We start from the raw sequence: 21,146 nt of genomic DNA on the forward strand, positions 1-21,146 counted from the left end.
ACCACCCAGGAGCCTCTGTTGTTTAATTTCTAAGGTTGACAGTAGATAGACAATATTTAGGTTTATTGATGGACACCGTATAAGAAAACTGCCGGGTCGCCTGGGTGGCTCAGTCAGTTAAGCGTCCGGCTTCAACTCAGGTCAGATCTCACGGTTCGTGGGTTCGAGCCCCGCGTCAGGCTCTGTGCTGACAGCTAGCCCAGAGCCTGGAGCCTGCTTCAGATTCTGTGTCTCCCTCTCTCTCTGACCCTCCCCTGCTCAGGCTGTCTCTCTCTGTCTCTCAAAAATAAAATAAAAACCATAAAAAAAAAAAGAAAACTGCCAAATATGGAGGCATTTCATTTACGCAGCACCAACAGGCCATGAGGGGATCACAGAATTTCATTTTCCAAGTAACATAAACTTACTCTCTAACGTGAAAACATTTAATGGGCATTTTACCAAAACATATTAAACTGCCCCTCGGTTTCTTTGTTTGTTTGTTTGTTTCTTTCTTTCTTTTTTTTTTTGCGCAGAAACATAAGGAAGAATTCCATACCAGTGTCCATGCGGGGAATGGGCAGACCTGCCCCGCAATCAGCTGAAAATACTGACTCAGTTTCTTTTCTTTGAAGAAGACTCAGCTTTTATTGAATAAGAATGTTTAGGAGAACATCAGTCTTAATGGAGAAATCTTTATTCAAACCTCTCCTCCTCCTCCCGCCCACGGGGCCTTCTGCTCAAGAAACTCTCCAGGCTCCGCCAAGGACAGCAATCTCAAGAGCCGGGTCCAGGTATCCTTGGTCTCAAGATTCAACAGGTCACAGTTGCCTCTGTGCTCTGAGTAAAGAAATGTATTTTTGCACCCATTTTTCCTTTGGGTGTGCACAGACTTTGTGGCCTTTTTTGGTAGTGAATCTGTAGAAAAGAGAAGCTGACAGTCAATACTGAGAACTTTTGCCCCCCAAAGAGATAGAAAGGGGGGGCCAGCCACTTGACTGACTTTCTTTGGCCGCGCTGTACGTGTTACATCGTTTCTCGTCTCTCTTCGGGTCCATCTCTCCCTTCCATCCTGTTTTCTACTGGAGACACTGCCTCTAGGCCCACCTCCCCCAGAAAATCATTTCCAACAACTCTAGTCTGAGGCATGCCACCTGTACCGCGCCTCTTAATTCTGTTTTAACAGAAAAAGCTTTGTTGAGACAGAAGTCACACATCATGCAATTCACTCTTTTAATGTGTATAGTTAGGAGTGCCTGGGTGGCTTGGTCAGTTAAGCTCCTGACTTTGACTCAGGCCATGATCTCACCGTTTGTGAGTTCGAGCCTCATGTTGGGCTCTGTGCTGACAGCTCAGAGCCTGGAGTCTGCTTCAGATTCTGTGTCTCCCTCTTTCTCTGACCCTCCTCTGCTCATGCTGTCTCTTTCTCTCTCTTTCAAAAATAAATAAAACATTAAATTTTTTTAAATTAAAAAATAAAGCACATAATTATAATTCACTGGCTTTCAGTAGATCCACGGATGATGCAAACATTACCACCACCCAATTTAGAACCTTTGCCTCAACCTCCCACAAAGTACCTCATATGCATCATGCTGCTTAATTCTTCTTTTTTTTTTAGTCCTTATTATTTTTAATTCATGGAATTATAGCACATCAGATCTTCAGGCTAAAACGGGAGATAAAAGCCGGTCATGCTGTTTAATTCTTAACCACATTATCCTGAGCTGTTGCAGGGGCCACTTTTACGTGATTCCTGCATTCCTCACAAGGGGCGCGCTCGTGGCGAGTGGGGGGTGGTGGTTGATATCCCTGAATGTCCTCCAGCCTCTGTCCCCTGAGTCCACTCCTGAAGGTGGTGAGAGCCTAGGTCAGGGGCGCTCTAGCTTGGAGCCACTTGCAGGTCACCTAGGTAGGGCTCTAGGGCAGCCTCCAGCACAGGCTGGGAAGTAGAGCCCAAAGAGGGAGGGGTGAGTAAGGGAGAGGCAGGGCTCTGTGAACCGTTTGAAAGCACAGCTGTGAATTTCTCTGACATCACTCCCATTGAAAGAAATTTAGGTCAGCCTTAGGGACTCATGGACTGGTGTCAGATTGTGGAAGAAGTGACCTCACAGGCAAAGTCACAGAAGGTTACGGGGTTTTTGCCTAGTTCATGGGGACACTTATGCTGGAGCTTAGAACCACCTTGGTTTTTTTTCTTTTCCTTTTAGTGTTTATTTAGTTTTGAGAGAGAAAGAGACAGACAGGCAGAGCACAAATGGGGGAGGAGCAGAGAGAGAGGAAGACAGAATCCGAAGCAGGCTCGAGGCTGTCAGCACACAGCCTGATGCGGGGCTCGAACCCACAAACTGTGGGATCATGACCTGAAGCCTGAAGCTCAACCGACTCAGCCACCCGGGCGCCCCTCCCTTTCCTGTTCTTCACTGTCTCAAAACGATGACGTTCAGGTCTGTCTTTGGAGCCCCTTATCTCCCTTTCTGCACAGTTCTCTCTCTCACATTCAGGAACCCCACGTCCTTGGTGAGCGGTCCCTCCCTATGTATTTGCACTTAAATATTATAACATTTATAAGTTATATAATATATAATAGCTTCCATTTGCTGAACATTTACTCTGTAGGCACAGGTGCTTTGCAGCACCTCCTGAGTCCTGCCAGGGGCCCTGTGAGGCCTGTGCTCTCTCCTGCTACTGGCAAGCCTGGCATGACTTGGCTCCTGTCTATCTGCCTCCTTGTCAGCGACATTTTCCTCCCCACACACCTGCTGCTCTGCTCTCTGCCTGGCACGTCCCTCTTCCACCCTTCCCTCATCACCAGGGCCCCTCCCCCACATTCTGGAGGGGCTCCGTGTCTGTGTCATGTGCCCTGGGAGACCTCCGCACCAAGTTAGGTCCTCGTGTGACTATGATGAAGGGTGACAGAAGATGCCGCCCCCAAATCTGTCACTTTGACATAGGATTATCTTGAGCTAAAGACACTTAAAAACAAAACAAATCCCAGCAGGTGCAAGAAGGGTGTTCTGACCTCCTCTTTTCCCCCTGAAAGCAGGAGCTAGAATTCCCCTGTGAAAATAATTCCCTTCCTGTGCAAGGCCGAGAGAAGTACTCCTATCGCCAGAGACAGGAAGTCAAGGCCAAGAGAATTCTTTACAAACAGACCTTGTGAAGGTGGGTCTTACTGTCCTGCGGAGCCCGGAGATTTTAGTCACATTTCCCCAGTCGACTCTCTTTGTTCAAGCTGGCATCAAGGCATCTGGGTTTGGGGCCCTTCTTTGGGCCTTTGCTTTCCTATGGGGGCTCCCATGTGTATGTAAACGTTGTGGGAATTTTTTGGCTGTTACCTGTTTCTTGTCAATTTCCTTCTCAGGCTCAGCCAGAGCCTCTGAAAGGGAAGAGATGAAGTTTTGTCTCCCTAGCAATGACCAATATCTCCGGCTCTCTCTTCAGGACAGTCACGATTCCCCATTTTGTGCAAACACCTGGTAACACTCTTTTCTTATGCTGGATGTAAGGGCTATACGGGCTGTTCAATCTCTTTTTAAATTTTTTAGTGTTTGTTTATTTTTGAAGGAGAGAGAGAGACGGCATGAGCATGGGAGGGGCAGAGAGAGAGAGAGAGGGAGACACAGAATCCCGAAGCAGGCTCCAAGCTGTCAGCACACAGCTTGATGCAGGGCTCGAACCCATGAACTGTGAGACCGTGACCTGAGTCAAAGTCAGACACTTAACCAACTGAGTCACCCAGGTGCCCCCTCTTTTTTTTTAATTATTATTTATTAGGTTTATTTATTTATTTTTGAGAGAGAGACAGAGGGAGACAGAGAGAGCAAGTGGGGAAGGGGCAGAGAGAGAGAGAGAGAGAGAGAGAGAGAGAAATCCAAGCAGGTTCCACACTGTCAGCACAGAGCCCAATGCAGGACTCGAACTCACAAACCGTGAGATCATGACTTGAGCCAAAACCAAGAGTCAGATCCTTAACCGATGGAGCCACCCAGGCGCCCGTGTTCTCTCTTTTATACCCAGCACTTAGCACATTGCTTGACACATGACTGGCACATGGTATGAAAGTTAGGAAACCAAGGCTCAAGGATCACACTTGTTAGTGGCAGAGGCAGAGTGAGGACCCAAGTTACCACATTCCTATCCTGAGGCTCATCTTGGCACTGTGGGGGTCTGCCCGGCACCCGTGCAATCATGTGGCCATTAAGAACCCTGAAAGCCCAAACAAGGAATACTCACATCACAGCCGGGTGGGAGCAGCTATTCTTGGTGAATTTATAGGAATGCACCCGCTTCCAAGGAAGGATCTTGTGGCTATAATGGAAACAGCAGAAGTTGGCCACATCACTGCCACCTAAAAGACAGGGAGAGGAAGGAGCTTGGAGGTGGCCCTTTGCTTCTCCTCCCAGCCTGCCCGAGAAAGGAGTGGGACAGGTCCATACGTATGGCGACTCCGAGCTGGACACTCAGGACGAAGATCAGGAGAACAAGAAAGCCAACGGAAAGGCTCTTCATGGTGCTACAAGCTGGGCCCCTCACAGCGTCCTTCCAAGTTCCCCTGACTCCACTGGACCCCCTTTTATAGGGCTGAGTCGTCCCTGAAGAGAATTCCAGAGAATTTTATAGTTGAGGCAAAAACAGCTCTTTTGACCCTATCCTGTAGGAACAACCTATTACCGGAGGAAGACTGGCAAGAAAAGGAATGGGGAGGAGCCAGCACCCCATTGGGAGTTTCTGCCCAACCCTCCCACCCTGTGCTTTGTCTGAATCAATGCTTTCCCATTTGAAAAGCAAAAGCAGAGGAAATGAAATAATAATTCTCCAGAACTGACTTAATTCATGTTGTTCTGGATTGATTTCTGGCGCTTGACCAAAGGTTTCTTTGCTTCCTAAACTCTGCTTATCTCTTGGTGTAATACAGTGTCAGGACAGGAGCATAGAGCAGCCCAGCCATGATAATGAATGTTGAAGAATAATGGTCTGGCATGTGTCCGAGATCCTGCCTTCTCAGTGCCACCCACACCTCACCAGACACACAGTGCCAGAGCTGCTTGGGAGCATTGAGAGCTATCTCTTGAGGGTTACAGGACATCACAATTTCCTGGAGCCTGAAAACACCTCCCCCCCCACACACAACTATAGTCCCTGTTCCTGCTTTGTACCTCCTGGGTCAGGCTTTTTGGGAGGGGTACCCAGGAATCCATATTTTAGCCAGATGTGTCTAAAATGGGGAAAGTGAATTCTAGAATGGGGGTGAATTTCCCCAGGAGAGTCTTTGGGGGGGCGGGATGGGGGCAGAGAGGGGCTTGCAGATCTGTGTTTCATGGCACTGTGTTCAGTCATATCCACCCCGGTCCTCCAGATGATGCCCCCCAGGGCTTTATATTTTTTAGTTTAAGGTAAAAGAAAAATCCACTAGCCACCTAGGACCATAGAATTTTTCATAGCTATCAGGGACCCTTTAAAAGAGCGCACCCCCACCCACCCATCCAAGTCATCTAGACTGTTCTGGACTCACTGCTGACCTTGTCACAAACTAAGCTTGGACTTTGACAAAGTCCTTTTAGGTTCTTTTCAAAATTTGGCTGAAATCTGGGGCATCCAGGTGGCTCAGTTGGCTGAGAGTCCAACTCGATTTTGGCTCAGATCATGATCCCAACATCCACAATTGAGCATGGAGCCTGCTTGGGATTCTCTCTCTCTGCCTCTGCCCCTTTCCTCCACACACACACACACACACACACTGTCTCTCTCAAAAAAAATTTTTTTTGGCTGAAATAGGGGCACCTGAGTGTCTCAGTCAGTCAGACTTTGGTTCAAGTCATGATCTCATAGTTCGTGGGTTGGAGCCTCATGTCTGGTTCTGTGCTGACAGCTTGCTCAGAGCCTGGAGCCTGCTTAGGAGTCTGTATCTCCGTCTCTCTCTGCCCCTCCCCCACTCATGTTCTGTCTCTCAAAAATTAATAAATGTAAAAAAATTTTTTAAATTTGGCTGAAATCTTTATTTCCATTGCTTCTAGCAATTCACCAGTTCTGTTCCAAAATGCCTAATTTCTCTTCTTTTGGAAGATGAGGAAATTGAGGTTTGGGCTGATTTGAAGGCCATTGTTTTAGTTTGGGTTCCCCTCAAACAGGAGAGGAGACAAGGACCCGAGTGCAAGCAGTTTCGTGAAGGAGGTAATCCCAGAAGACTTCAAGGAGAGGAGGGGACAGGGAGGGGGGGGGAGGGAAGGGACAGAGGTGGGGGAAGGGAGGGCGCCCACGGAGAGGCGGGTGATCATGCAGTTTCAGCCACGAGCACACACAGCGTGGGGTGTCCCAATGGCAGGATGAGGAAGTAGGATATTAACTCCTCACCCCTCTGCTTGTTGAAGGCTGCGCCGCCTCCCCATCTTGTCCTGGGAGCGGGCTGAGCGTGCTCTGGGATCAGGGGGAAGGCTCTGGGGCCAGGCAGGTGTCCTCAGCAGCAGCCCTTAGCTCACAGGTGTGAACGATAAGGGGATGAGCGTGGGGCCCCCACAGCACCTGCTACAGTGATTATCATGTTTGTCCCCCAACATTCTCTTCTTCTGGCTGAGCCTCCCACCCCCACCCCCATGCCTTCAGTTTACCCCACCCCTTCCTACTGGCTGCCTTCACACACCAGTTCCTGCTTCAGCGGCGGCAGGGTGCTGGGCACCCAGAGGTTTCATAAATGGGACACAACACTAGTCACAAGGGGCTAGTAAATCGTTGATCGTTTGGAACTTGGATTCATTGGAAGGCACTGAGAAGGGAATGGAAAGGCAATCCGCAGCGGGGTGGCGGGGGTGGGGAGATTTTTGTAACACGTCGGTATCAGGTTAAAGAGTGTCCTCCCCACCGCCGCCAAATTCAAGTCAACCCAGAACTCTGGAATGTGATCATCTTTGGAAAAAAGGGTCTTTGCTGCTGTAATTACTTAAGACGAGGTCATACTGGACAGGGATGGGCTCTTGTCATAGTGTGGTTTATAAGAAACAGATGTTTGGCCTGCAGCCCCTGGCACACAGCTCATAAAATCTGCATAATTTTCTAAGCTGGAAGAGTAATGGGAGCATCTTTTGTTTTGTTTTTTTAATATTTGGTCTTTTGTCCTCAGTTCTTGAAATAGCTCCAGAGCAATAAAGATGAACGGGGTGTCTTGTGACACATAACCAGCCCCTTTTACACACTTAATGCAGTGATTTTTGAAAAGCCCCAGATAAACCACCAGCGAGGTGGCTGGTGACCAGGGGGAGCAGCCAAGTGGTTATAGGAGTTGGAATTTTCAGCCCCGCCCCCCAAGCTCTGTGGAGGGGAGGGGGCTGAAGGTGAATTAATCCCCAATCACCAATGACTGAATTAATTACACCTACAGGGGTCTGGGTAGCTCAGTTGGCTAAGCGTCTGACTTTGGCTCAGGTCATGATTTTTCGGTGTGTGAGTTTGAGCCCTGCGTTGGGCTCTGTGCTGACAACCCAGCGCCTGGAGCCTGCTTTGGATTCTGTGTCTCCCTCTCTCTCCCCCTCCCCACTCACACTCTGTCTCTCTCTCTCTCTCTCTCTCAAAATAATAAACTTTACAAAATAAATAAATAAATAAATAAGACCTTGACAAAGTGCATTACATTAAAATTAAGAATTTATTGGGGCACCTGAGTGGCTCAGTCGATCATCCTACTTTGGCTCAGGTCGTGATCTCGCAATCCATGGATTCAAGCCCTGTGTAGGGGTCTGCGCTGACAGCTCAGCCTGGAGCCTGCTTCAGATTCTGTGTCTCCCTCTATCTGCCCCTCCCCTGCTCACACTCTGTCTCTCTCCCTCTAAAAAATAAATAATGAGTTTAAAAAAATTAAAAAGAAAAAAGTGAGGCTATGGGCCCTTGGAAACATACCCTGGTGGGAGTGGAGAACATTGGCTGTATTTACTAATGTTGAATGCACACGTCCTCTGTGATCCAGCAGTTCTGCTCCTGGAGATATACTGACCAGAAATGTGCACGTGTGCGATGTCTGAGTGGCTCAGTCAGTTGAGTGTCTGACTCTTGATCTCAGCTCGGGTCTTGATCTCACGGTTATGAATGTGAGCCCTGCACTGGGCTCCATGCCCAGCGTAGAACCTACTTAAAAAAGAAAAGAAAAACACAAGAAAAGAAAAGAAACGTGTATATGTGTTCGCCAAAAGACATTGTTCATAATTACCCCAAACTGGAAACTACCCAAATATCTGCAACATTAGAATGGAAGATAAATTGTGATTTATTAACTTAATCTAATACCATGTAACAGTGAGAATGGACTGTAATCACATGCACCATGCTAGGGAAAAGGAGCCAGATACGAAAGACAAATATGGTAGGATTCCATGTGTATAAAGTACCAAACAAGCAGAGCTAACCTATAAGGATGGAGGTCAAAATCATGGTTACCTTTGGAGATAATCCCCGGAAGGAAAGCCCAAGAGGAACTCTGGGGGAGGGCTGACTTGCTCTGTTCCCTGATCTGGGTCCTGGTGCACCTTTTTACCCTGTGAAAATTCATTGAGCTATACTCTTAGGATATATTACCCTTCTATATTATGTATATTATATTTATTTTTTATTTTAATAATTTATTGTCAAGTTAGCTAAATACAGTGTAGTCTTGGCTTCGGGAGTAGATTCCCATGATTCATCCCTTACATATAACGCCCAGTGCTCATCCCTACAAGTGTCTCATATCCTATTTTCCCCGCTTCCCCTCCGACCCCTCCCATCCCCATCAACCCTCAGTTTGTTCTCTGTATTTAAGAGTCTCTTATGGTTTGCCTTTTTCTCGGTAGCTTATTTTCCCCTCCCGTCCCCTATGGTCTTCTGTTAAGATTCTCAGATTCCACATATGAGTGAAAACATATGATATCTGTCTTTTTCTGGCGGACTTATTTCACTTAGTATAATACTCTCCAGTTCCATCCACGTAGTTGCAAATGGCAAGATTTCATTCTTTTCCATCACTGAGTGCTATTCCATTGCATACATATACCATATCTTCTTTATCCATTCATCGGTTGGTGGACATCTGGGCTCTTGTTGACAGTGCTGCTATGAACATTGGGGTACATGTGCCCCTATGCATCAGCACTCCTGTGTCCTTTGGATAAGTTCCTAGTAGTGCTATCACTAGGTCATAGGGTATTTTTAATTTTTTGAGGAACCTCCACACTCTTTTCCAGTGTGGCGGCATCAGTTTGCATTCCCACCAACGGTGCAAGAAGGTTCCTTGCCAACCTCTGTGGTTTCCTGAATTGTTCATTCTAGCCACTCTGATTGGTGTGAGGTGGTACCTCAATGTGATTTTGATTTTTATTTACCTGATAAGTGATGTTGAGTATCTGTTCATGTGTCTGTTAGCCATCTGGTTGTCTTCTTTGGAAAAGTGTCTATGTATATTATATTTCAATAAATTGGTGAAGGAGAAGGAAATGATATGGTGGACAAATTACTGAATCCTGCATGGATAATGCTCTCTTGCCCCCCAGCCTGGTCCCTATGGTTGACGCCCATGACCCCTATCCTCTAGCCTGCTAGCCAGCCTTCCCCCCACATGTGTATGGATATCTCAGAACCCTCAATCCCATATGGCTCCTGAGGTCTGGACTGTAATCTGCATTCCTCGCTACTCAGGACACTGTCCCAGAATCGGGCCTCTCTGGGCTTGTCTCTCTAGGCCCACCTTCCTTTTAGCTGATTTGCCTCATTACACACTGAATTGTGTTCCCTAATGCCCAGTGTGACTGTATTTGGAGGTAAGATCTTTAAAGAGGTAATTAAGTTCGGTGGCTCAGTCGACTGAGTCGGATGCTCAACTGTCTGACTTTGGCTCAGGTCACAATCTCACAGTTCATGGGTTCAAGCCCTGCGTTGGGCTCTGTGTTGACAGCTCAGAGCCTGGATCCTGTCTCAGAGTCTGTATCTCCCTCTCTCTCTGCCCCTTCCCCGATTGCACTCTTTATCTTTTTTCTCAAGAATAAATAAAGATTAAAAAAAAAAAAGAGGTAATTAAGGTTAAGGGTGGGGCCCTGATTTGATAGGACTGGAGTCTTTATAACAGGCAGAAGAGATGCCAAGGATGAGCACACAGAACAAAGGCCATTGGAAGGCACAGTGGAGAGGTGGCCACCAGCACACCCAGTTGAGAGGCCCCAGGAAAAAGCAAGTTTGCTGCCATCTTGACCTCGGACTTCCAGCCTCAGAAATAAATGTCTGTGATTTAAGCCCCCAGTCTTGCTATTTTGTTACGGCAGACCACGCGGACTGGGTTCTCCCAGAAACAGATCCTGAGGCGAAGATTTGAGCGCAAAATACTTTGGAGGATAGTTTGCAACAGATATTTCTCCTGCTGGGGGCAGAACGTCCGGTTCTGTGCCTGCAAAGGCTCCACCCTCCCCGCTTATGACCCGTGTCATCTATTCGGGGAAGCCTTTCCTCCATCTTTCCTTCCCAGCTGCATTGGGTGGCTGTCCGCCAGTACAGGGCTGAACTGCAGACGGCATCTCCACGCACATCGGCTCCCCTTCCTTCTTGGGCTCTGAGCTCTTCCCATTCATTTCTTCACTGACTCATTTATGCAACAAATGATTTTTTTTTTTGTTCTCTGCACTGTGCGAGATGCTGAGATCCAGAGGTAAACAAGACAGATGTGGTCTCGCGGAGGAAATAAACATCAAGCAGAAAACAATTACCCAATAAGTTATTAATTACACTGGGGGCATGCACTTTGATGCAGAAACATAGAAAGTTTCAGGAAGGTACATCGAGGGAGTCTGAATGAAGCTAGGGGGAGAGGATGAGGCTTCCTTTAAAGAAAGTGATCTTTGCACTTAGCCTTGAAGGACAACATGCTGGTTATTCTCCGTTGGTACCCTCCCCCTCCCCCTGCAATTCACCATCAAGGAACCGGGAGGAAGGCTTCTTGTTTGCCTTCATAAGCCCTGAGCACAGAGTCTGGAATCTATTTATGTAACAAATGTTTGCTGGGTTCTCACAAGGTGCCCAGGCACTGCCCCAGGCTCTGAAGGTACACTGTGGACAAGAGCGCAGTTGAGTGAATGGAAATGTGTCCTCTATCTACAATCCCAGTGAGACCTGGACATGGGGGGAGGTCAGAAGGGGACCCAGTATGTTAGGAACATTTCCTCAGAGCTGGCCAGCCCCCTGCAAGAGGTAATTCCATCCTAGTTTGAGTCTGATAGAAAGAGGCTGGAGTCAAACCAAGAAAAACATGTACCCTGGAATCGGAAAAGACAAACCTTTCGCCCATTTGCATGTTACCAGTTATTCCATTTATCCCCAAAGCAGCCTGTGAAGGAGGTTTTATTAGGCCAATGCTTTCCATCCGAGGAAACTGAGGTTCCAAGAGGGGAGGTAATTTGTTCAAGGTCACACAGCTCTCAGGCAGCAGAGCTGAAGTTCAAAGCCAGGTCTGTCCCAAGTCTGTACCCTCTCCTGCCTCTGAGTGTGCCCTGTCCCCTGCCCCCCTCCCTCTGAGAAAGGGCCTTAAGGTTAGCTTGCTCCAGGTTCTGTCCTGGATCCAAAACTAACCTGCAGTTGAGTGAAGATATCAAAGGAAAGGGCAAATAAGGGCTGGATATAGATAAGGTGCTGCACCTGTTCTTGGCTACAAGAACTGGCAAAATTTCAAAGAACTGACACATGGACTGCTGGGTGGCTCAGTCAGTTGAGCATCCGGTTTCGGCTCAGGTCATGATCTCACAGTTAGTGGGTTTGATCCCCACATCAGGCTCTGAGCTGTCAGCAGATTCTGTGTCTCCTCTCTCTCTGACCCTCCCCTGCTCATGCTGTCTCTCTCTCTCTCTCTCTCTCTCTCTCTCTCAAAAAAAAAAAAGTGCAATTGGTCCCAGGATTCACAAGGTCCAGAACACAAAATCCAACTGCCCATTGCCTGGTACAAAACAGTTCTTCCTGATTTTGAGGCCCATGAGAAGTGTCTCCTGGTGATCCCTAGTAAGGGTCACTGGACTCTACCATGACCAGGCCAGACCCACGGTGTCCTGGCAAGAAGCACCTGTTCCGTAGGGCTTGTCACTGCTCAGAAGTTAGAACGTCAGAAGGATAGTGACATTTCTAGGGAAAGCCAGTAGCAAGGTATCTTTTCCTGGAATCAGAAAACGCAGAGACCCAAAAGCCATGACTTGAGAGTGGCCAAGAAGCAGCAGGGCCACAGATAGGATTGGGTGGGAGCCAAGGAGGAGAAGGGAGCTGGGGGTGTGGAGGGTGGGCTGAGCATTCAAGGGGTCCTCGCGATGTCCCCTTTGGGCTGAGCATTCGAGGCCCGGGAGTCCAGCCCACAGCTTCAGCGGACACTGGAAACTAACAGATCTGTAATTCTGGGAAGTTAGAGACCTTTAACAGAGAGGTTCAATCCAGAGAAACAAGGCCATGGAATTCTGCAGAATAAATAGATCGGCAAGATCCCAAAGTTGGATCTGATGGCAAAACATCTCCCTCCTCCAGAAGAGCCTTTCCAGGCAGATCTGTTTCCAAGAAGAAAGTGGGGGTTGGGAAGAAGAGAAGCAGTCTCTCTGGAAGAACTGATCTACTTGGGGGGACAGCCGAGCAGGGACTGTCATCGTGACATGGCTGCCCTCTCAGCAGATGGATGGAGCCTCGCTGAGCCCAGTAGGTAGGCTGGCTGTCTGGAGAGAGAAGAAAAATCAGGCAGGAGGAGAGGAAAGAGCAATGGGGGGGGGGGGGGGCTTGAAAAGTTCAAAAGCTTTGAACAAATAGAAGACTTGATGATGTCCCCACCTTTATTTTGCCGCTGCAGCCAAAGACAGGAGCCGCCGAGACCATATAACATTATATCACTGTCAAGTGCAAAACATGATTGGATACATATATCTATTGTGAAATGGTCACCGGGATAAGTTCACACCTGTCCCTGCACATAATTACAATTTTTTTTTCATGCAGGAAGAACTTTTAAGACCTAATCTCTTAGCAACTCTCAAATATGCAAGACGGTATTGTTAACTCTAGTTCCGTGCCACACAGAACTCCCCCAGGACTTACTCATCTTCTGCTCCGAAGTTGGTACCTTTTGACCTCCTACGCTCATTTCCTGCACCCACGCCACCCCACCCACCTCTGGCCACCACCAGTCTGTTCTCTGTATCTGCGAGTCCATTTTTTTTTAAAGATTCCACCTATAAATGAGATCATACAGTATTTGTCTTTTCTTGCCTGACTCCACTTTGCAAACGCCCTCAAGTTCCGCCCGTGTTGTCACAAATGGCAGGATTGTTTATGGCCTAATTATTTTCCATGGTGTATATATACATTACCTTTTCCTTATCCATCTACCCGCCGATAGACACTTAGGTTACTTCCGTATCTTGGCCTCTGTAAATTATGCTGCAGTGAACATGAGGAGGGCATACGTATCTTTTCAAGGTAGTATTTTCCTTTCCTTTGGAGAAATACCCAGGAGTGGAATTCTTGGATGAATAGTTCTGTTTTTACTTCTTTGAGGTACCTCATACTCTTCCACAGTAGCTACACCAGTTTGGGCAACTTAAAAAACATTTTTTAAATGTTTATTTATTTTTGAGAGAGAGACAGAGTGTGAGAGTTGGGGGGGGGCGTGCAGAAAGAGAGAGAGAGAGACACTGAATCTGAAATAGGCTCCAGGCTCCCAGCTGTCAGCACAAAGCCTGAAGCCGGGCTTGAACTCATGAACTGTGAGATCATGACCTAAGCCGAAGTCAGGGGTTTAACCAACAGAGCCACCCAGGGCCCCCTGGGCAACTTTTTAAAAGGCTGCAGATTTGGGGCACCTGGGTGGCTCAGTCGTTGAATGTCTGACTCCTGATTTCAGCCCAGGTCATGATCTCATGGTTCCTGGCTCGATAGCCTCATGTTGGGCTCCAGGCCGGCAGCATGAAGCCTGCTTGAGACTCTCTCTCTCTCTCTCTCTCTCTCTCTCTCTCTCTCAAAATAAATAAATAAACATTTAAAAAAAGATCGCAAATTTCTAGGTCTCATCCTGGCAGAGTCCGAGTCACCCCCTGTGGAGCAGGGCCCGGGAATCTGTATTCAGATCTTCACAGCCGATTCTGAAGCCCAGTAGGGACTGCGAACAGCTGTCCAGCGACTCTTTCATTCCTTCTCCCTCGGCCTCATGGACTCAAGGGCTCTCTTCCTCTTCCACTCCTGGGTTTCAGTCATGCCTTTCAACATAACCAGCTGCATGCACTTATGAAAGAGCTTTTAACTCACTTTGAAAGGGTCCTATGACAGGTTTTGCCGGTGGTGAACAGCTCTTCCAGACACAGGGCACCTTGGCCCTAACGTGGCCACAAACCAAACCCAGTCCCTCCCTGACCAGCTCCTGGCACGCCTTCCATTCTCCAGAATGTCTCCTTCCCAAGGGAGCTGGAGAAAAAGTGTGGGTGACTCAGGGCATGTGTCCTTGTGCTGGTGGCCTGTTCAGAAGTAGGACAGGAGGGTATCCCTCACCAGACACAAAGCGGCCATCCTGTCCCTGACTCTCATTCCAGAGCAAGGCCAGACAAAGCAGAGCAGGACATCTGGTGGCCCATTCCCTTGCTCCCAACCGGTGCCTTCTTTCTCCAGACACATTTAAAGGCCACCAGAGAAATGAGACAGGAGGGAGTAGGAGCACAGAGGCTGCTGGAATGGCCCCCGAAATGTCAGCCGGGGAAGGGGTGAGGAGGTGAGGGGGGTTAGGAGGTACAAACTTGCGGTTATAAAGTAAATAAGTCCTAGGATGTAACATACAGCCTAGGGAATATAGTCAATAATACATTTTTTATGTTTATTTCTTTTTGAGAGGGGATGGGGCAGAGAGAGAGGTGGACAGAGAATCTTTTTTTAAAATAAGTTTTATTTATTTTTTGAAGGTTTTCTTTTTGACTTATATATTTTTTAATGTGTATGTATTTTTGAGAGACTGAGAGAGACAGAGTGTGAGAGGTGGAGGTGCAGAGAGAGAAGGAGACACAGAATCCGAAGCAGAGCCCAGGCTCTAACCAGTCAGCAAAAAGCCTGATGCGGGGCTCAAAATCATGGAGTGCAAGATCATGACCAGAGCCGAAGTCAGACGCTTAACTGACTGAGCCATGCAGGCACCCCAGGGGACAGAGAATCTGAAGTAGGCTCCTCACTGTCAATGCAGAGCCCTACGTGGGGCTCAAACCCATGAACCGCGAGATCACAACCGAAGCCGAAGACGGATGCTTAAAAGACTGAGCCACCCAGGCGCCCCTACAGTCAGTAATATTGTAATAATGTGTATGGTGACAGATAGTAACTACACTTATTGTGGGGACCATATCGTAATATATAAACATTCATATCACTCTGATGTACACTTGAAACTAACAGGATATTGAATGTCACTTACACTTCAATTTAAAAAAAGCCAGATGCCCCGACCCCAGGGCAAGACTAGCTTCAGCTTCTCTGCCTCCCAGCTGGCCTGGGTCATGCCCTCAGCTAATATTTATTGAGCCTCTACCACATGGCAGGCATTGAGCTAAGTGCTTCCTGTAAGTTAGTGCCTTATTTGGTCTTCAAAAGCAACTCGCAAAATAGATAGCTCTATTATGCCCATTTTACAGATGTGGAAAGTGAGGCCAGACTACACTATCTTGTGGAAATTAACAAAGACCACCCAGATAAGGACAAACATGTTGTTCATTCAGAGCTTGCCACAGCAGGAGAGTCAGCCATTCTCATTTGTGTCTGTTAGAGTCCCACAGGAGGCCAGGGAATGGGGAGAGGGGCTCAGAGCGGACAAACGGGAAGGCACAGGTGTGCTTCGGCCGGAGGTAGTTGGTGTGGAGAAGTGAACATCTCTGTGATTGACTTGGGTATATACAGCTGGCTCTGTCTCTGGCTGGTCCTGAGTTTGGAAAGGGCAGGATGGGGGTTGAATAGGAAGCGGGCAGTCTCTGACCGAGTTGTGACCTTCCAGGCTGGCTGCTGCAGAGACCATGGGTTAGACTTCTCTTGTCATCTATGGTCCTCCGTACATAGTGATTGCACTGGGATCCTCGTCTGAGGGTCTGCTTCTGGGGAAAATCCAAGGGTAAAAGGGCTTACTATCCCCATTTTACAGAGGAGGAAAACTGAGACACAGCGACTGTGACATGTTTCAAGGTCATGCAGCTTACGAAGTAGGACCACTACTAAACCCTCACTGCTCTTGATTTGTGAGTGTGTGTGAGTGTGTGTGTTATTTTTCTCCCTAATCCTCTGAAGCCAGAGACCATCTTTTTCATTTCATAGCTTGTCATGCCTACAAGTTTCTTGTGCAATAATGTGTGCTGTCGAAATTTGTTTAATTGATTCCTGTTTTGCATGAATGTTTTTAAAAATATTTTTTAATGTTTATTTATTTATGAGAGAGACAGAAACAGAGAATGAGCAGAGGAGGGGCAGAGAGAGAGGGAGACACAGACTCTGAAACAGGCTCCAGGCTCTGAGCTGTGGGGCAGAGCCTGACATGGGGCTCGAACCCACCAACCATGAGATCATGACCTGTGCCGAAGTCAGACACCCAACCGGCTGAGCCTCCCAGGCGCCCCTTGAATGTTTTTATAAAGTTCATGACAGGACTCCCAAGAACAGGCTAAGAGCACTCCTGGGATGCCCTGGGATCAGGCTGCCTTTACTCCTTTCGATGGGCATCTCCGGATTGTCTCTGGGGCACACACCCTGTTGTTCAGACCCTAATCCTGTCCCCACAGAAAGAGAACAGGCAGGACACAATCACCTTCAAAGGAGAGATCACACTTTATTTGGATTGTTATTTGAGAAGTACAATTGTGTCTAAACTCTTGACACGCAAATCACACAGTGTGTCATACATGGGGGAAAACCCGGAATCCTTTTCCTACCAGAGCCCCAACTTTATCCTCCCATCCCCAAAATATAGGGAAAGAACCCACTTTAAAGGCAGAGCCCTATATCTGGTTGAGTTTTTATTCACCTGGGATTCTGGAAGTGGTACCGGCTCAGAGCATCTGTAGCGTGATGAAGAGCTGCAGCTGTTGACGGGTCGCCCGTGCCCAGACAGACAGACAGCCCGCCCACAGGTCCCGCTGTAAGACCAGAGGACCCAAGAAGCCAGCTCTAGGCTAAGCTTTTAGATACAAGCAGCGTGTGTCTGCAGATGGGGCCCGAGGCACTTGGGCTCCGATGGTGCCTGGAAGCAGGGAAGGGCCAGCCCTAGCCCCGGGGAGGACGGCCATCACCTTCCTTCCCGCACCTTCTCCTCCAGCTCAGCGGGGGAAGGCAAGGGGCCCCGGATGCACGAGCTCCCCTCCTCACTGCTGGCTCACAGGCCCCAAGCGGAGGGCCCGGCGGTGGTTAGAAGGCCGTGTTGCTCGCAGGGCGCCTCTGCTGGAGGGCTTTGATGCCCATCGCCCTGGGCCCCAAGGACACCTTCTTCTGCTTGGCGTCCAGGTTCTTCATGTACTTCTGAACCCAGTGCTCCTCGGGGTCGCCACAGAACTTCTGGCCCTTCTTGGTGATGAAGCTGTGGAAAGGGTGACAGGGTACACTTGAGACCTGGCCGTGACCTTGGAACTCTCCACTTGATGAGGAGGTGAGAGTGGAGGCCCACAGAGGGCAAGCTGCTGCCCGGGGCCCCCTAGCGGTTACTGACAACAGGGTCTTTTCTCTGTGTGTCAGCATCTCTTCATTCCACATGTTCACAACCTCCCTGTTGGATGGGGGAGGCCCAGGCCTGCCTTTAGTTAGTGCTGGATCAGAAGAGAGAGACACAATGTCTACCCACAGGGAGGAGAGGAAAGGAGAAAATACACTGAAGACCTCCAGGGAGGGGAGCCTGGGTGGCTGAGTCAGTTGAGCATCTGACTTTGGCTTGGGTCATGATCTTACGGTTCATAAGTTCGAGCCCTGTGTAGGGCTCTGTGCTGTGAGCATAGAGCCCCCTTCAAATCCTCTGTCCCTCCTCCACTTGCTCACACGTGCTCTTTTTGTCTCTCTCAAAATAAATAAACTTTAAAAAAAAAAAAAAGGAAAAAACCTTCAGGGAATTCACACCACATGCAAGAAAATGTGCCCGATAAAGATTCTGGAGCAGGGAGGGGCAGTGGGACGTCCTCTTCCAAGCTGGCTCTGAGCTGGGGGATGGAGGTACCAGACTGGGGAACCGGCTCTGGTGCCAGTGGGCAAAATTACTGATAACACCCACGTCACAGTTCTATAGCAGGCCACGGTTATCAAGTAAGTTGACGTTCGTTGCCTTGTGTGGGAGGCAGCTAGAAAGTTATTTGGAGTCCTAGTGACCTTGAGCAGGTCGTCTTTCTGGGCCTCGGTTGTTCTCTGTAAAATGGGAATAATGATACCTACTTCACAGAGTGGCCCAGAGGGTTAATTAAGGTAATGGGATAGGCCCCCAAATAGCACCTAGTATATTTTTGGTGCTCAGGAAATGATTGTCTCGGAGTCCACTTCCTAATCTCCTGGGGGAGAAAGCCGAGGCTCAGAGAGGAGAGATGGCTTCCCCAGAATTAGAGATCCGGGTCCTCCCGACTTTACTCCCCAGCGACCCAGAATGAATGTTCATCTCCCCCTGCCCGTCTCCCGCTGGCGGGGCCGGGTGGGGGAGGGGGGGCGGGTTCCAGGGAGAGGGAGTTACTCACATCACTCCTGCCTTGGGGCAGAGGCTCCCACTGGACAGCTGGTAGCTAACGACTCGGCTCTCGGGAACTTTCTTGGGAATGAAGGACATGCAGCAGGAAGACGGGATGGTCACAGAGTCTAAAAGACGGGAGAGAGAAGAGCCACGTTCTTTGCCAGCCTGCCTGAGACTCTGGGCTTCGGATCCGGAGCCCAGCACGGCCAGGCCAGCGCCGGGGCCGCCGCTCCTCAGCATTCCTCCCCAAGCCCAGCCCTGTCTTCCTCCACCCTCTGCTGTGCTGTCCCAGCCACGCCAAGTTGGAGCCCTTACCTGCAGGGGCAATGCTGTGGGCGCACAGGGCCAGGAGCAGGAGGCTAGCCACCATGGTCACAAGGCCTGCCATGTGCAGAAGAGGGAGTTCAGGACCTAAAGCTGGGGTGCAAGAGGAGACGGCTACGTTCCTTTAGGATCACCCTGACCTCCCTCTGCCTTTTATAAGGGCAGCCTAGAGGAAACACCCACTGACAGAGCCTCCCCTCACCCCTTCCAGGCTTCCCTGAAAGTCCTTGAGGCCCATGAATTCTGCCAAGGGGAAGTTCTTGCGTGGCTGAGTCAGGGGTTGTTTGGCGTATTCTAAGAAAGGGCTGGGGGGTGGGGGAGGAGGAGAGGATTGCCCCGCCTAAGTGGACTGAAGAAGTTTCAGATGCATAGTTGGAAAGCTCGTGAGGATCCTTGGGATTGCTTGCTGTTCATTCCTGTGGAATCCTGGATAAGTCCCTCACATTTCTGAGCCTTAGTGTCTTCAGCTGAAAGTGGGTAAAGCCATCCTATCTCCTCCCATTCGCTCATTCATTGATTCGCCAACTCGTATTCGGCAGGTTCTATGTGCGTTCTAGGTGGAGAGACAGATATATTTGCAAGTGTGCACAATACACTATCACAGGCGCTGACCGAGGAGGCATGGGGCAGAGCAGATGCTCTCATTGTCCATATGTCCTTGGAGCCCTTTTCCGTGTTCACACACACTGGCTTTTGATGGCCTTGCATTTCTAGCGCCCAAGCTGCCAGAGCCACTTCGCTATCAGGCTCTAAGAAAGGGGAAGGACCCAGAAACTTACATCCTCTGGGCAGACCTTGACCAATGTCTGCTGGAAGATTACAGACTCCAGATATAGCGTGACCTACCCTGCTTCCTGAGTTCCTGGCGGGGTCAAGCCAGCTTCCCTCTGTGTAGCACGGCTCTGCTGACCCCCTTCCCTTCCAGGTCTGCATCCCCCTGCACCCCAGAAGTGGGATGTGGTCAGAGTCGGTTTCCCCTGGAGGCATTGCCTAATGAACTATTTGTCCATGAATCCTCCTTTTAGGGTCTGTTCTGAGGACCCCAATCTGAGATAAGGGGCAGAGGTGGGGGAGGGGACATAGAAGGCACTGGCCATGGTCAGTTCTGCTGGAAGGGAAGTAGGGGATGCACTTGGAGTTGATGGCTGTGCTGAGGTATGGAGAATGTAAGAAAATGGTAACCATGAGTGGGGGGCTTTGTAGATCATGATGAGCAGTTCTGTCTTAGAGATGGAGGTGACCTTTTTGGACACAGGGAAATATGGCATTCCTTCCGTCTATCTCCCATTCCAGGACCCCAGAGTGGGACCCCATATTTAGACTCTTGTCCCCACTGTCTCCATGCCCAGCCCCACTTCCCCAATTCTTTCCATTCCTCTTCTCATGGAAATATTTGGCTTTCTCTGGCCATGCTGGGCATCCAGCCACACACATGTCACCCAGATGATGGCCAGTTGTCAGTCTGTGTCTCCCACGTGACCATGAACACCAAAATCAATGTCCAATTTCCACACCCACTAATTCCCAAGCAGATCACCTATCCTATGACCAGTGTTTGCAGAATGAATATGTGATGGACCAATTCTGAGTCGCTCTCCTCTGGACCAGGGACTCCCAAGTGGTCTCTGTCCCGCAGACTGGGGGCAGCATGTACCTGGCCGAGTCAATAGGCAGGTCCTCTGATGGGAGCAAAACCAGCAGCACCTGAACCCATTACTGCTCTTTCTTATGGAGTGAAAAATGCTGAATGCCCCACTCAGCTCCTCACTAGCTTTGCACCTTCCCGTCACCACCTGGCAGTGACGACCCTTACCTGACAGGGTATAGAGAGCATTAAATGAAATGTTATTTCAACGCAGGGGCTTTTCATGACTCCATCTTATGACATGCATTCTAACATTGCTTCTCAACTATGCAGAGGGGACTCTATGACTAAGGAAGGGAGAGAGGGGTGGAGAAGCAAGAGACCAGACAGAAACAGCAAGCAGGAGAAGAACGAGGACAGGGCTGAACAGGGTAGGAAGCCCTTGCTTGCTGTGTTGCAACCAAAGTGACCCGTATGACAGAAGGTCATTGGGCGGGAGGGTTTGGCGTAGGGTGCTTTGCCCTGATGGGGAACATCCTTTAAAGGCTTTCCCAAGGTCCTTAAAAAAAAGAAAGA

The 21,146-nt window shown here is 49.0% G+C and overlaps 2 protein-coding genes across 2 annotated transcripts; both read right to left on the reverse strand.

The window, feature by feature from the left end:
* Positions 1–608: 608 nt before the first annotated feature.
* Positions 609–4,647, reverse strand: CCL26 (C-C motif chemokine ligand 26). The gene is made up of 3 exons (XM_029949878.1): positions 4,419–4,647; positions 4,216–4,330; positions 609–897 (listed from the first exon to the last, which is right to left on the reverse strand). Exons 1-3 carry the CDS (start codon positions 4,489–4,491, stop codon positions 801–803), a joined length of 285 nt encoding a protein of 94 aa, XP_029805738.1. The 5' UTR covers positions 4,492–4,647; the 3' UTR covers positions 609–800.
* A 12,125-nt stretch (positions 4,648–16,772) lies between these two features.
* CCL24 (C-C motif chemokine ligand 24) lies at positions 16,773–19,191 on the reverse strand. Its single transcript, XM_029948606.1, has 3 exons — positions 18,977–19,191; positions 18,669–18,786; positions 16,773–17,536 (listed from the first exon to the last, which is right to left on the reverse strand). Exons 1-3 carry the CDS (start codon positions 19,047–19,049, stop codon positions 17,368–17,370), a joined length of 360 nt encoding a protein of 119 aa, XP_029804466.1. The 5' UTR covers positions 19,050–19,191; the 3' UTR covers positions 16,773–17,367.
* Positions 19,192–21,146: the final 1,955 nt, after the last annotated feature.

This window comes from Suricata suricatta, chromosome 8 (genome assembly GCF_006229205.1).
Source record: "Suricata suricatta isolate VVHF042 chromosome 8, meerkat_22Aug2017_6uvM2_HiC, whole genome shotgun sequence".
NCBI classification, from domain to species: domain Eukaryota; kingdom Metazoa; phylum Chordata; class Mammalia; order Carnivora; family Herpestidae; genus Suricata; species Suricata suricatta.